The sequence below is a fragment of the Podarcis pityusensis genome, assembly GCF_964106645.2.
Source record: "Podarcis pityusensis genome assembly, chromosome: 3".
Classification (NCBI taxonomy): Eukaryota; Metazoa; Chordata; class Lepidosauria; order Squamata; family Lacertidae; genus Podarcis; species Podarcis pityusensis.
Genome location: NC_138026.1, coordinates 66500763 through 66515624, shown reverse-complemented (window position 1 = coordinate 66515624; position 14862 = coordinate 66500763). Strand labels below are relative to the sequence as shown.

The following is a 14862-nucleotide window of genomic DNA, read 5'->3' as shown; positions in this document are numbered from 1 at the left end:
AGGAAAAAGTACACCTTAATCTGTATGCCAAGTGATCCTTGCTCTACTATACACCAAGTGCATCTTCGAGGACTGCAGTTGAGGGGCTACTGAGAGTTCTGCTTGTTGTAACAGGAGAAAGTAGGTCAGAATTGGAGTATTTCTTTTTACTTCCATTGAAATCAATGTGAAAAGGCACTGGGTTAATTCCCAAGAGGCAAGTATAATATTAATAAAATTTAATAAGAAATGTAAGAAAAATGAGAATTAATCCACTTCTTTTGACCTTGAACAGGCTTAGGAAGTAGCAGTTTCTCTGCCAAGACACACTTACTGTTCTGTCAGGTTCCAATCCACTAAGCCAGGGAACCTCAGGCTCAGGGGGCCAATGTGACCCTCCAGTTCTCCTTCCTCCTTCTAATGTGTTATGTATGAAACACCTGTTAGTGAAAGAACATAACTAAACCAATAAATTGGTTTTTATTGAATACTAACAAGTGATGTTGGGACGCAAACCACAGAGCCTAGGACTTGCCGATCAGAAGGTCGGTGGTTCGAATCCCCACAACGGGGTGAGCTCCCGTTGCTCAGTCCCTGCTCCTGCCAACTGCTCCAGCAGTTCGAAAGCACGTCAGAGTGCAAGTAGATGAATAGGTACCCCTCTGGCAGAAAAGTAAATGGCATTTCCATGTGCTGCTCTGGTTCGCCAGAAGCGGCTTAGTCATGCTGGCCACATGACCCGGAAGCTGTACACCAATGCTCCCAATAAACCGAGATGAGCTGTATGCCAATAAATCGAGATGAGTGCCGCAACCCCAGAGTCGGTCACGACTGGACCTAATGGTCAGGGGTCCCTTTACCTTTAACAAGTGATGTTACAGAAAAGTTGAGGCCAAAGTGTAATTAATATAGTTTCTGCTTATGCATTTAGCAGTTTTCTGCAGATGGGTTATATGATTAATCTCTCAGTATAAAGCAGACTCCTGATTTAGCTAAGAAGGGATGGGGAACCTGTGGCCCTCCCAATGTTCGACTTCTAACTTCCATCATCCCCATCAAACATGGCCAATATATGTGCCTTCCTGTAGCCCTATTTCATTTTGGAGAGGCCTTTAAATGTTGTAGAAACTTTCTGAACCTTCTCTCTCACAGTAAAAGCTGTAGCAATATTTTTGGCAGCATGCCCTAATCAGGTTTTGGCAAAGGAGAGATCAATACCTATGAATTAATAGTTTGGCAAACTACAAAAACAAAAAGCAAGCTAACGATAATAATTGATATACTGTTTTCTGAAGAATCATCATAGGAAGGTATGTGTATGACTGAGAATAAATGCCAGAAACTCTCCATAACAATATTTTTGCCTTAGTTGTTAAATCCACTATGTGCATGGAACAGATTTGGGGTTCCATGTATTATTCCAGGTCATTTGTCATGCTTGTTTCTGAGTCTCAGTAGTAACTGAGGTTTATAAGATAGGAACTCACTTAAAATGATTCTGATGGCCTGAATAGTTTCTGAACATATTATCACTAATGGTTTCCATTAGGTCATATTTGAAACTAGATATTTAAACTGGATTTTAACATTACAGAATATGTGCAACAGATAAATTATTTAAACAAAAAGTACTACCAATTTTACCTGTAGCAGCTTCAAAAATTCTTCCTTCAGGAATTTTTCATCTAGGCCCTTTATGTTTTTCAACAGTTCTTGTAGATAGGTGCTTAAAACAATAATAGCTTCCTGAGATTCAAAGAAACCATGATCCTTTTCTTTTTTAAATACATCATAGTCACTGATGGGTGGACTAAACAGAAGGGATAGAAACATAATAATACATTAGTCTTTGACATCACTAAATGCCAAAAACTTTCTCCCATAGCCGTTGCAGTCTCTGCTGAGACTGTAGTATGTCATGTCTAGTATGGTGCTGTGGGATCAATGTAAGCTGATGGGGCCCGAAGATGAGGACATAGTCATGGGTGTAGCGAGGATTTATGGGGGAGGGGGGCAGAACCTCGGTTAAGTATTTTTATTGATTTACTTGCTCGGGGGGGCAGTTCCCCCCCCCCGACTACACCCACGGACACAGTGCTTGCAGCGGTGTGTTCAAGCTCTCTTGACAGGATAGGTTCAGAATGTAGCTCACAGTTCTCTGTATAAGGGTCCCAGGTGTCCTCAAGGAGAGAGTAGTGTGGTCACTTCCTCTTTTTTTTTAAAGAGATTTTCTTGTGTTACAAAACAAACAAATAAATGGGGAAAAGTACATATAGCATCTCCATTTCTGATTTATAGAGCCTTTTTCACAGTTCATTTACATTGTGTATGAGACACTGTCATTCTAGAAATGCAGTTGGGCGGAAAGAGAGGGGAGAGGTGGAACGATAACGTTACAGTGGATGCTCAGGTTGCGAACGTAAACCGTTTGGGATGCACATTCGCAACCCACAGCAGCGGGTCTGCACATAGCACGATTTAGTGCTTCTGTGCATGTGCGACCGCTGAAACCCGGAAGTAACCCATTCCAGTACTTCTGGGTTTCGGCAGTCCGTAACCCAAAAAAAAGCAACCTGAAGCATCTGTAACCCGAGGTATAACTGTATTTTGTTCTATGGCATAGCGTTTGTGTATGTTATCATTTCAGCATCACATGGGTAGAGCTTTTATTTGTACATTTAATTTTTATTGGCATTGCGAGAGAGGGTCCAGAGCCTGGTTGGTTGCATTCAGTTGGTTTCAGGATGGTTTGTTTGTGAGTGCGAGGGTTGTTGGGTCAGGTTAGTCATATTTCATATGATGCTTGTGGAGGGGATAGGTCGTTTTCTTGTGCTGTGTATGTGATACAGGGGAACCACTGGGATGAAGGTGTCACTCTCCACTTGATAAGAGTTGTGTGTTGCTGATGGAAAGCCTGTTTAAAAACCTATCTTGGCTGACTATAGCCTACCAGGCCAAATTCACAGTTTTACTGTTAGTATATAAAGACCTAAACAGCTTGGAATCAGCTGACTTGAGGAACCACCTTTCCCCATATACCTGATATTTTAAGTTGGAGATGCAGCTAAGGGTTCCATGTTTGTGTTGCTTCTACAAGACAGAAGGCATTTAAGCATGATTGCACCTAGGTTGTGGAACTCCTTGCCTATTACTATTAAGCAAGCACCATTGATACTTTGTTTCAGCTGCCTATGTTAAGACTCTTGTTGACACAGTACTTTTCTGCTATATAAAGTAACTCAACTGTCCAGTGATATGCAGTTTGCTGCTGGCAAACTATTTTTGTGTTGTTTTATGGATGTGTTATGCTCGCCACTGCTTACTATCTGATATATAAACCTATGTACTTACTTCTGAGCGAGTGCCTCATGAATTCTACGATACATATAACACTCTGTATATAGCCAAGGAGACTGAAACCAGCTTGGTGGTCCATCTGATAATTTTTGATGATATTCTAAGCACTGGTTCCACTGAGTGGTGTCAGGGAGGCTGTCATTCAAGGCAGTCAGTGGCTTGTCTGCCTGCAGCTCATCTCGTAACTTGGTCAGAAGGACTATAACTTTCTTCTCTGCTTCAATACCTTTCTAAAATAAAGTAGGAAATTAATATTTTCAATCAAATGTGTGTGTTGATAAAACTTACCACCCCCCCAAAAAACAAATCTTATTTGATAAATAAAGTGCTTTAAGCACCAGAACAGCTATAAAAAGTCTTTTTCTCAGGAGTTCCTATCAAAAGTGCAAATCCAGAGGGCATAGCTCTCAGAGCAGGGAACGTGACAAACAACATAGTATTTGAATTAAGCTGAATGAACATTGGCATTGCTAACCTGTCTGTGATACTGGATGTTAATCAAGTAAATGTGATTTAAAGTTAGAAACAAATTTCTAAGATGGGGGTTGCCAACCCATGGGACATGGTGGTGCCTGAAAGACTTTAACTGGTGCCCCTAGACACGGTAAGTTATAAAGGAAAATGTACAGATATGCTTATAAGCAATTTCTGTGAAATGAGCAAACCTGGCTGCTTCTGTCAGGTGTTTTTGAAGATGAGTGAAGTCAGAGCTGTGATTTGGGCACTAGGTAATAGGAATCCACAGTCTTAAAGAGACGCTGTTTCTACCTCCCCTTAAATGTCCTTTTCCTTTTCCTGTTTCTGTCTTGTTTTGTGTGCAAAACTTCAACAGATTAGGCATGCAGTCCTGGGAAGTTTCAGTGTGATTGTATCCTTAATTCTGTGTTATGCCATAGCCACTCCCATAGCAGCCATGTTGCTATATTACACCTCCCATGGTAGCCATTTTGTGACAGGAACCCCCAGCATGGTCTCAAAGTTAAAAACTTAAGGCCAATGAAAATACCTGGCAGCAGATTCAGGACAAAAGAAAATGCTTGCTCACACAAAGCATATTTTATTGATATCACTGTGCACAATATGTGACTGCCACAAGTTAAATGCCTTGAATGGGAATGGCAAATTCATGGGGAAGAAAAGTCTTATCACTATCTAATAGTAACAATGGCTACAGAGAACCTCCATGTTCAGAAACAGTTATGCTACTGCAAGCCAGTTGATAGTGAAAGACAGTGGAAGATGCTTATTCCCTTCATAGTATCTAGTTTGCCACTGGAGAAGCATAATGCTGGATAAGACAGATCTCTGGTCTGATCTAGCATGGCTCTTCACAAGTTCAAATGAAAGCTGATGTTTTCTAGGCATTTGAAACAATTATCAAAAGGTACAGGAAGACCTAAGATTTCCAATAAAATATCAAGAGAGAAAAGGTCAAATATACTTATTTCTTACTTCACCATGTTCTTCAAAGAATTCATTTTTATGTTGCTCCAGATTATTGATAACTCTAGTCAGGATTACTGGCAGCTTGTCTTTAATTGTATTGTATGCAAAGGATCTATGAAGAACAAAATATTATATCTATATAATATCTAAATGTGTTTGTATTGTAATGTATCCTTTTCTTAGGATTTAAATATTTTTAATATCTCAACTTTCTCCCTGTGTAGGACCCAAAGTGGCTCACAGCATAAATTAAAACATACAACTAAAAACATAGTTATAAAGAAACATTCCCTGCATAGATAGTCTGCTTCCTAAACACACATCACAGTAGGGTTGGTTGGCCCATTATGGAAAATAGAGCACTGTCCTATCATCGTCTTGGCTCCTGCCTTCTAACATAGCCAGCCCAGGGGGGTGGACCTGGTTGTCAGTTTCCTCCTCCTTAGCCTCAGTGCTTTCTTTGTGGAGTTTGGAAGTGATGCGAATGGGTACAAAAGTGGATTAGTTGGTCCCCCCCTGTCATTAGATTTACCTACTGTTGGCTCCCTACCAGTCATCAGGTCAGGAATAGAACTATTAACGTCCTATGTGGACACTTCCACATAGCAGTTTCTGGAGTGAAAAAACAAAAAGCCAAAACTATTGGATTTTCCATAAAAACCGTAAATTCATGTTAAATAGGGAAATACCTTGGTACATTTTGATGTGGCTGTGAGGATTCAGTTAAGGAGCACAGAGTGCACAGCACACTGCTGTATGGAAGAGCCCTTCATTCCCTTCATCCAACTGTCATTTCCCAACTGTCACTCCGTGCTCCCTCCAACTTTTATATTCTAAGTTGTTTTTATTATCTGTATTCTAAAACGATTCGTTTTTCTATTGTTTTAATTCCCTTACACTTTAATTATTTTTTAAAGATCATTTTTGCAAGTTTTTAGCTTTTCATATTTCATCCGCCTTGTTGTCATTTGTGCAAGCCGCTTTCAATCCCGGTGGGGGGGTGGGGGGAATATAATAACAAAAGTCCTGTTGAACGCAGTGGGATTTATGACATGAGAGAGAAAACGCTTACGATGCTCTTGCTAGTCAAGGAGCATGGAAAAGTGATTTAAGATAAAATCTTATTAAAGCCTTGCGCGAAAAAGGAGACTTTGGACACCGGCCTTGTGCCCAAAGCAAACGTGGCACAGGAGCTCAGGGTCTTGGTAAGAGCGGGAGGAAGACCCTGGAAGAGACCTGGACACAAGCTCCCTCTCTCAGCCCCATTTCGCAGAGCCCCAACGAAGCGGCGGCGGCGGGACGCACCCCTTGAACTTGCCCGCGAGCTGAGGCGGCAAAGTTGCCGACACCGGCGCCGCCATTTTGCTCACTGAGGCGCCTTCCCGGCACGCCACCTGGCGCAGCTACGCGCTTTCCCAAGCAACGCCTGTTCTCATTGGTCGGCGGGTGCGTTCCCTCGCGCAGCGGCCTTAGAAAGGGAGCAGAGCGAAGCAGCTCCTTCGGTAAGGAGGCAGAGAAGAGGGGCGGGGGGGCGGGGTTGATGTAGAGGAGCGGAGGATCCTCCTTCTCCCCCCGCCTCGGGAAAAAGAAAAAAAAGGTAACAGGTCTCGTTCTGAGTGGCTATTCGAGATGCGCGCGCATGGAGACGGCTCCGATTAAAGCGCCCGTCCCAGGACTGCGGCGGTTCCCCTGGGAGACCTTCCTCTGTCCTCTTCCGCCCTCACTAGGACCAGGCACAGCTGGCTTCCGCCAGCAATCCTTGGCGCTGAGTAGCTGCGGAGCGAAGAGACGCGAAGTGAGCGGGGGAGGGGAGGGAGTTGCGACTGTAGGTTACAGCTATTCCTAAAAAGTAAGCTGCAGAAGGTAGTTAGGATTCTTGTGTATACTCTATAACCGCAGACTTACAAAACGGGACACGCAAGGGAGAAGGGACCGAGAGGGAGAAGAAGAAAAAAAATTAAACTCAGGCGCCAGTTCTTAGAACAGTTGTTCTTATAATGACCAGCTGGCACAATTGATGGGTAGGAGGTGCCTGCTATCAGGCTTTCAACAAAGCTGATGATGGAAGGAGCCTTCTGCCTCCCAGCTCGCCCACTGAGACAGTTTGGTGGAATGGCTACACTAAGGGGACAGTTGAGGAAGAGGATGGAGCCAGAGCTGGTCACAGCAGAGCCAATGGAGTGAAGTGTTTCTAAATTATATATACAGGCAGCTACCTTTTTGTGCACCTCCAACTGATGCATGACCCTCAAACACATGTTGTTTTCGGCGCTGGAACAGGCTTAAGCGCAACCACAGACGGAGTTGCTTGTCATTAATGTCTCAGTTTAGATTATCCCATGTAGTCAGTATCCCTGAACAAGAGTCTGGACTGTGCAGTAGACTTAAAGCTTAAGATCAATCTAGGCAAGACAAACTTGGAGGAAGAGGGACAGACTATACAGATGAGGAAATATTGGTCCTGGATGCATACTCTTTTTTAAGGATGAAGGAAGACCCTTGGACCTGGGTTATTGGAGAACCAAGTGGCTGTATTAGCTGATTCTTAATAATTACAGGAACAGAAAATAGATCTTGCCACTGTCTCAGTGGCAGGGAGGTACAGAGGTGACAACCCAACTTAGGTGCTCGTGTAATTTTGTACTGTTTGCATCCTAATGGACTCCAACTAAAGAAACTACTGCCAGCACCACAATTTTAGCATCAATGTGGGTGTACTAGAGGGAATGCTGAAAATCCATTTTGATTCTACACTTAAAAGATAAAGCTGCTTGACTATCCTTGCACCATGACTTTGAGGAGGTCCGTTGATAGATGCTGGTGTTGGAAAAACAAGAGCTTATTGGGATTGTGGGACTGTTTCAACAACTGAAAGTACAATTGAAAACCCAGAATGTATCTAGAATTGTGTAAGATGACTGCACCTGAATATCTTGTTGTATCATAAACCCATCTACCCAATAGTGCTAGATTAATTTATAATAATCTAAAGCATATTATACCATAAACTGTTTCACAAGTCTCTTTCTTTAAAATGCAGACTACAGTAGTGTGTGTACTTCTCTTGGGAATTCACTGTTGTGATTTCATGGACTGCCTAACCAAATAGACAAGAACCACTCTTAGATATTCTTAGCAGCACCAAAGTGACCTCACTGGAGCGCAGACCTGAGCAGTGTGTACGAAGGTCCCTACCCTCCATTGTTGGCCTCGCTGATGTGGTCCAAAGGAAAATAGAGCGTACAAGGTGCCATCCAACCCAATGACAATTGTTTTCCAACTAAATAATATAACTGCCTCCCAAATGCTTAAGCAGGGTAGGGAAGGCCCTTTCCTCCTCACATTTTCCTCTCCTATCTGCTGCAACACTCATCCATTGCTAAATCTCCTCCTCTGCAGTTAATGAAATTACTACCTACCCCATCTCTCAAAGCGCCTGAGCGTAAGCAGGAAGGGGAAAATGGGAATGGGGTCTCACCCAATTGCCAATAATCATGTCAGGGCAAAGCCTTCCATCTCTATTTGTAGTTAACCCACAGTGCTACTTAAAGCATAGCGTAGCTAGCAAGTGGAAAAAGGTGTTCCTTATATGCCAGGTTACTTATTTAAACTACCACCAACTGATGCAGATACCTCTTATACTGGAGAAAGAATTCAAGTCTATCCATTGAATCCATTTGAATCCATTTATTTATTTAAGCTAATCTTGACCAGAGAAGTTCAGGCAGCTTAAAAGTAAGACTTGAGCTACAGAAAAGCAAAAACTTTTAGCAAATCAAAGTGCAATATTTTGTCATTAATGTTAGAATAGAGGTCAGACAAACCGCAGCTACTAAAGCTGCTCTCACTCAGTGTTTCCTCTGTCAAGTATTCTTTACTTACAAATATCTAAGAATAATGACGTTTTCGTTTTTTAAGACCATGAATACCAGAAAAGGGTTTGTAAAATGTCACAATTGCACACCACCTTAAAAATAGCAGTAAGACCCGTAGAAGAGAACATGCACATTGAAAGCCAGCGGTCTTTCAACCTTGACCAACAAAAGCATTTAGCACAGCACTGTCCTTTAAACTTTGCATATCAATCATGAAGCAGCATCAAACTGAATTATTCCATATTTCCCAATGATCATCCAATCAGGTTCAGTATTAGTAAGCTGTTCACCTTGCCCAGGTTTCAGCCCAACCTGGATATCACATTTTAGCGTTCTTAAGCTACAGAGAGGGGCAGGGTGAAAAGTGTTCAAGGCTTGATGGAACGGCACTGTGAATTCCCACTTCCGATCAGCTATCAACTTTCTGTAGTTCAAATCACCTTTAAAAACAATTAAATTTGACTTCTGCAATTCACTGTACAAATCAGGAGCCACTTGAGCCATCCTACAATATTCATGCGGCGAGGTCCAGAACAAGTGATCATGATAAATCCAAGCGCCATTTTTCAAATAGCCCTCCCAGCAGACACCACACCTAGACATCCCCTTGTGATTAGCTGACTGCATTTGCTTAATTGTCCAATTCAGGTCACGCCTTGTAGTATCTGAGACATACCATGGGATGCTTTTCCCATGAAAATGAATTTCAGTAGCTAATTTGGAGGATAACAAGAAGTCAGCCAGTATAAGGTCAGTAGTAAGTTCAAAACCAGCATTATCCAGGACTATGTCAAGTCTAGTAGTCTGCTTATTCATGTTCTTTTTGTTTATAAGCAGTGACCAAAGCTTTTCCATGTGATCCACCAAGATAAAAGGTTTTAACTCTTCCACAGACTGTAATGGGTCAGACTTCTGAGAACTATCTGCACCGGCTGACAGTGAAAGGTCACACTTATTGCCCCACAGTGAAACCTAAAAGAAGAAGAAAAAGTACACAATCCCTGTGAGCTGAGTAATGCCTTGTTGCACTACCTATCACATATATTTAGATTCAGATTTAACGACATACTTGAAAAAGCTGGATTCCCAGTAGTCAGCTGTTTAGCAGAGAAGAGTGTCTGAATCAATCTCCTTACTTCTGAACAACTGATTGAGGGGATTCAATCTTACTTTAAAAATATCAACTACCTTTGTTGGATTAATCTGGGGAACCATGCACACAGCACCCATTTACATAAGCTATTCCATATCACGATAGGGTTAAGGATATGGATATGGACACTGAAGCCTCCTTTGAAGTACATATATCTCTTATTTAGAGCAGGATGCTGATTTATGTGGGGGGGGGGGATCATTTTATTATTTATTCAATTTATATTCTGCTGTTCCCCAACCCAGGGCAGCAAATCATCTTCTGAATTGTGGAGCACAGCTAACTCCCAAGTTTCTAAATTCAAAAGCAAAAACTACATCCATCATACTTTAGTATCAAGTTTAGGTAATGTTTATTAGTTTTCAACAAATGAGCATCACATCAATAACTTTGTCAGGACACCAAAATCAGGTTCCAATGAGGGATAAGTGACAACAGATTATAAGTGAGAGAAGAAAAACAGAAGGAATGTAAATGCTATTTTGTGAAAGATAATCAGGGGAAGCCATGGGTATAGCAGAAAATAAATTTCAGAGAAATTAACATCTCAAAAACATCTATTTCAGAGCTGTGAAATAATTATGTGCATGAAAAAGAATTATGTGCTTGTTTCTGTGCCCCAATATTAGAACTGCAGCCAATGATATAAGAATTTTACTCACCGTTTAAAACAACATTGCAGAGAACAGTATATGAGTTGTTGAAGGATCTCAACTTTCTTAAAATTATTCTGCTGGCATGGAATAATTTTTCAACATTTCTTATCAGAAATGTGATATGTCTCCTGTTTTACATTAGGCCATCTTTGAAACAAGAAACTTAAAAATTATAGAATATGTGCAACATTAAATAAACAGTAAGTATTACTAGTTTTACCTGAAGCAATTTAAAAAATTCCTTTTTCAATAAATTTTCATCTAGCTTCTCCACGTTTTTCAATATATCTTGCAGATAAGTACTCATTAGAATTATAGCTTGTTGAGATTCAAAGAAATTGTGTACCTTTTCTTCTTTAAACACATCAAAGTCACTGATGAGTGGACTAAACAGAAACAGGGGAAAACATTAATTAGTTTTTGACCTTAATAAATACTGAAGACCACATCCACATGTTGAGCTCCCCACCCCGCCAATTGCTTACCCTGTGACATGGTGCTATGTTGTATACTTCCACACCCCAGCTCAAAGTCATTGGCCTCATTCACAAAATGCTAAGCCAAACCACTGCTAAATATACATAAACAAGTATACTTGTGCAAAACTAGGGCACTTCACTCCTTCTTGGGTCCTGCTGTTGCTCCGCTATTGGGAGCTAAGCCATGGTTTGGCTTAGTGTTACCTGTGAATCTCGGCTTGTGGTTTGTCTCACTCCAAACCTTAGTTATACAGCTCATTGTCTGTCTAGAGAAAAACAAGCTAGGAGCACATTTGCACATAACCCTAAGCCAAACCATGTGCTAGCTCTTGGTAGTGTAGCAGCAGCAGGAGGAGTGAACTACCTGTGATTTCCTAACGGCACTAGCACATTTGCTTATTTATGTTAAGCCACGTTTTGGCTTAGGGTTATGTGTGAATCAGGACACAAAATGTAACATGTAACACTCAGCCAAACCATGGCTTAGCTCCCAATAGTGTACTACAAAGAACAATACGAAGTTCCATCCTTAGTCAAACAGGTTTAATTTTACTATGTAAATGTTAGAAAGGTGTTTGAGAACAAATACAAAAGTTCTCAGATTCTCCCTGCCCCAGCTCATCATACTTGTAGCATTCATCATAAATACACCAATCCCCCCCACCACTACTCTCTTTTTTTGGCCAAGAGCAGAAAGCAAGAATGTTTAATCTGCAGTTCATTTTTACCAAATAAGATGCATGCACCAGATAAATAAAAAAAGAAGCTGCCTTCTACATTGGTCCAATGTAGTTCAGTACTGTCTACACTGACTGGCAGCAGCTCTTCAGGGTTTTCATACAGAACCTTCCCATCCCTACATGGAAATGCCAGAGATTGAAACTGGGAGCTTCTGCTTGATAAACAGATGCTCTATTACTGAGCTGCAGTTGTTCCCTATTACCCAACTCTGACCAGTGGTTTGGTTGTGGTACACAAATGCATGAGAAGGAAACAATAGCTTGAGTTATAAATATACCAGGAATATTTCATATTTTTTCCTCCCTTATTAGCACACATGGCCCCTGTCTAATAAAAATGACAGAAATACAGAAATCAAATATCTGAAGTTGTTCAATATAAAAAATTTTTTGTTATTTAAAATAATTAATTCATAAGCAAAGCACACATTTCTTGACATTTTAATGAGTTTATACGACCTTTTATAGAGAAACAATTCCAAGCAATAATATATAACAAATAAACATTGTAATTATGAAACACATAATGGTTTCAAAATTGAAACGAACTTTACATTTTTTTCTTCCCAAGAAACAAGGTATTCCTTCATCCTTCCAGGAACACGAGAAAAGAATGTTAACAATTTTCCCCTCATCATTTCAATGTCATCTGATAGGACTCCACATGCAATCTGTACTCCAGATTTGGGTAACTACTATATCCTGAGGCACTGTATAAGCTGTGAAAGTGGGTTATAAGTTACGTAAATTAATATAATTATTCTTCACACATTAACTTTACAGTATTTTTCAACTGATTTTTTAATTTTATTTGATGGCTGTTTTTCTATGGGTGGGGTTCAAAAAAGAAAGTAGCCAACAGCTTTCGTTTCATTCAATTAAGCTGTAGGCTAAAGTAAACAAATCACTTTACAGGTCTATCATTAATCAGAAAGCAAAGGAAGAAGAGAATTACAAGGACTTCAAAATTTGTAGCAAGAAGTGACACTAAAATTCCAACTTGTAGTTATACTATACCTACTAAATTAGGTTTTGAGGTGGATTAGAAAATATTTAAAATGCATGAAATAGACAAGAGTCACTAGGAAGGAACAAAGTTCACCTTCCCCAGTCTTCAGATGTTCCACTGGCACTCTGCTGTTGATCTGTGTACCGCATAGCAGGTTTCAGAGGAAATAACCGAAGCCCAGAAATGGCTGTTGGAGTCCTTCACAGGATGGTGTCTATTTACCCAAACTGCTGCTATGTTGCTCTGGCTCTTGGTGCCAGATGCAAGAGGCAACTATCACTCTGTTGCTGACTAGAAGTCAGGAGAAGGAATAAAAAAAGGAAAACAGCTGGCACTTAAGATTGAGTTATTTTCTCTGTTTTACCTTAAGCTTGAACTTTATTCCCCAATTCCCCATCCCACAGACGGAAACGATACAACAGCAAACAACACACATGCTTACTTTTGAGCGAGTGCCTCATGAATTCTACGATACATATAACACTCTGTATATAGCCAAGGAGACTGAAACCAGCTTGGTGGTTCATCTGATAAACTTTGATGATATTCTAAGCAGTGGTTCCAGAGAGTGCTGTCAGGGAGGTTATCAGTCAAGGCAATCAGTGGTTTGTCTGTCTGCAGCTCATTCCGTAACCTGGAGAGATAGGCTATAGCTTTCTTCTCAGATTCAATACCTTTCTAAAATTAAGAGAAAATGAAGAGATAAACAAATGTTTTCAATCTGAATGTGTTTTGTTCATAAAGTTATGTTTTTCAATAAATTATAGGGTTGCAATAACTTGACTGAATTCCAATCAAAAGTGCAAGTCCAGAACCCAAGTATCAAACATGACAACCAAATGCTTTAGTCCATAGGTAGGCAACTTGTGGCCTCAGGGCCTAGGGTGACTGAGACGTTACAGGTTTATAAAATTATGCATGGCATGGGAAAAGTGGACAGAGAATTCTAGAACTTGGGGTCATCCGGTTAAACAGAGGGCAGCAGATTCAGGACAGAAAAGTACTTGGTCACACAAGGAATAATTTATGTAATTCACTGCCAAAAGTTGTGATGAGGGCCACTAGCTGAAAAGGCTTGAATGGAAAATTGAGACAAATACATGGGCCACTAAGGATACTGGCTCTTTAGTTTGTGCTAGCAAGGCTCTTTGTATGTTCTTATGGAAGCAGAAAAATATTTACTTAAGCATGCAGAAATAATTACACAAAGTTTGATTTGCTTAAAGTTTTTAAGAGAACAGCATTGAAAGAGAAAGAATAAAAGGCAGCAATTTCTTACTTCTCCATGTTCTTCAAAGAACTCATTTCTGTGTCGATGCAGAGTATCAATAACTTTAGTCAGGATTAGAGGCAGCCTATCTTTAATTGTATTGTATGCGAAGGATCTATGAAGAAAAAAACAATATTGTTTTAGGCTTGTAAATAGCCACTTCCATCACCATCAGAATCACCATCAGGCAACTTTATTAAAGTTACCGTATTTTTCGCCCTATAGGACGCACTTTTTCCCCTCCAAAAATGAAGGGGAAATGTGTGTGCGTCCTATGGGGCGAATGCAGGCTTTCGGTGAAGCTTGGAGAGCGAGAGGGGTCAGTGCGCACCGACCCCTCTTGCTCTCCAGGCTTCAGGAAGCTATCCGCAAGCCATGGAAGAGCTGCGCAACTTCGCGCAGCTCTCCCACGGCTTGTGGAGAGCTGCCTGCACCCCAAAGCCTGGGGGCGTGCTGAACTCAGCGCCCCCCAGGCTTCGGGCTTCGCACAGCTCTCCCACGGCTTGTGGAGAGCTGCCTGTTCTGGGGGCTGGGGTTGGGGGAAGCTCGGGCTTCTCCTGCCCCAGCTCCGTGCCTGGGGGGAAATATTTTTTTTTTCTTTATTTCCCCCCAAAAAAACTAGGTGCGCCCTATGGGCTGAAAAATACGGTAATTTCTACACAGAAGGAGTAAACTGCTGTGTTCAGATATCATGGTAACCCATAATTATGTTGGCTCACAAAGTGAGCCTCGCCTCCTCCCAAGCTTGCATACTCCTTCCCTCCCTGTTGTAGATAAGACAAGCTTGGAAAGTTTTACTTCCATTTTCAATAAACCAATGCTCATCTTCTTGCTTGAACTTGATGAACTGGTTGAACTTTGTTTGAAACATGCCATATTTAAGATTAACCACCATTTA

At 41.0% G+C, this 14862-nt stretch overlaps 1 protein-coding gene across 1 annotated transcript in view; it reads right to left on the bottom strand.

Moving 5' to 3' along the window:
• LOC308473038 (uncharacterized protein) overlaps window positions 1-14862 on the bottom strand; it is a 66320-nt gene that overhangs the window by 49474 nt on the left and 1984 nt on the right. Inside the window, exons 2-9 of the mRNA XM_080998286.1 lie at window positions 13974-14079; window positions 13137-13372; window positions 10687-10852; window positions 8871-9629; window positions 6101-6402; window positions 4789-4894; window positions 3331-3566; window positions 1624-1789 (exon numbers count right to left, since the gene is read on the bottom strand). Of these exons, the coding sequence (XP_080854412.1) occupies window positions 1624-1789; window positions 3331-3566; window positions 4789-4894; window positions 6101-6402; window positions 8871-9629; window positions 10687-10852; window positions 13137-13372; window positions 13974-14079 (2077 nt within the window). The remainder of the gene's footprint in view (window positions 1-1623; window positions 1790-3330; window positions 3567-4788; window positions 4895-6100; window positions 6403-8870; window positions 9630-10686; window positions 10853-13136; window positions 13373-13973; window positions 14080-14862) is intronic.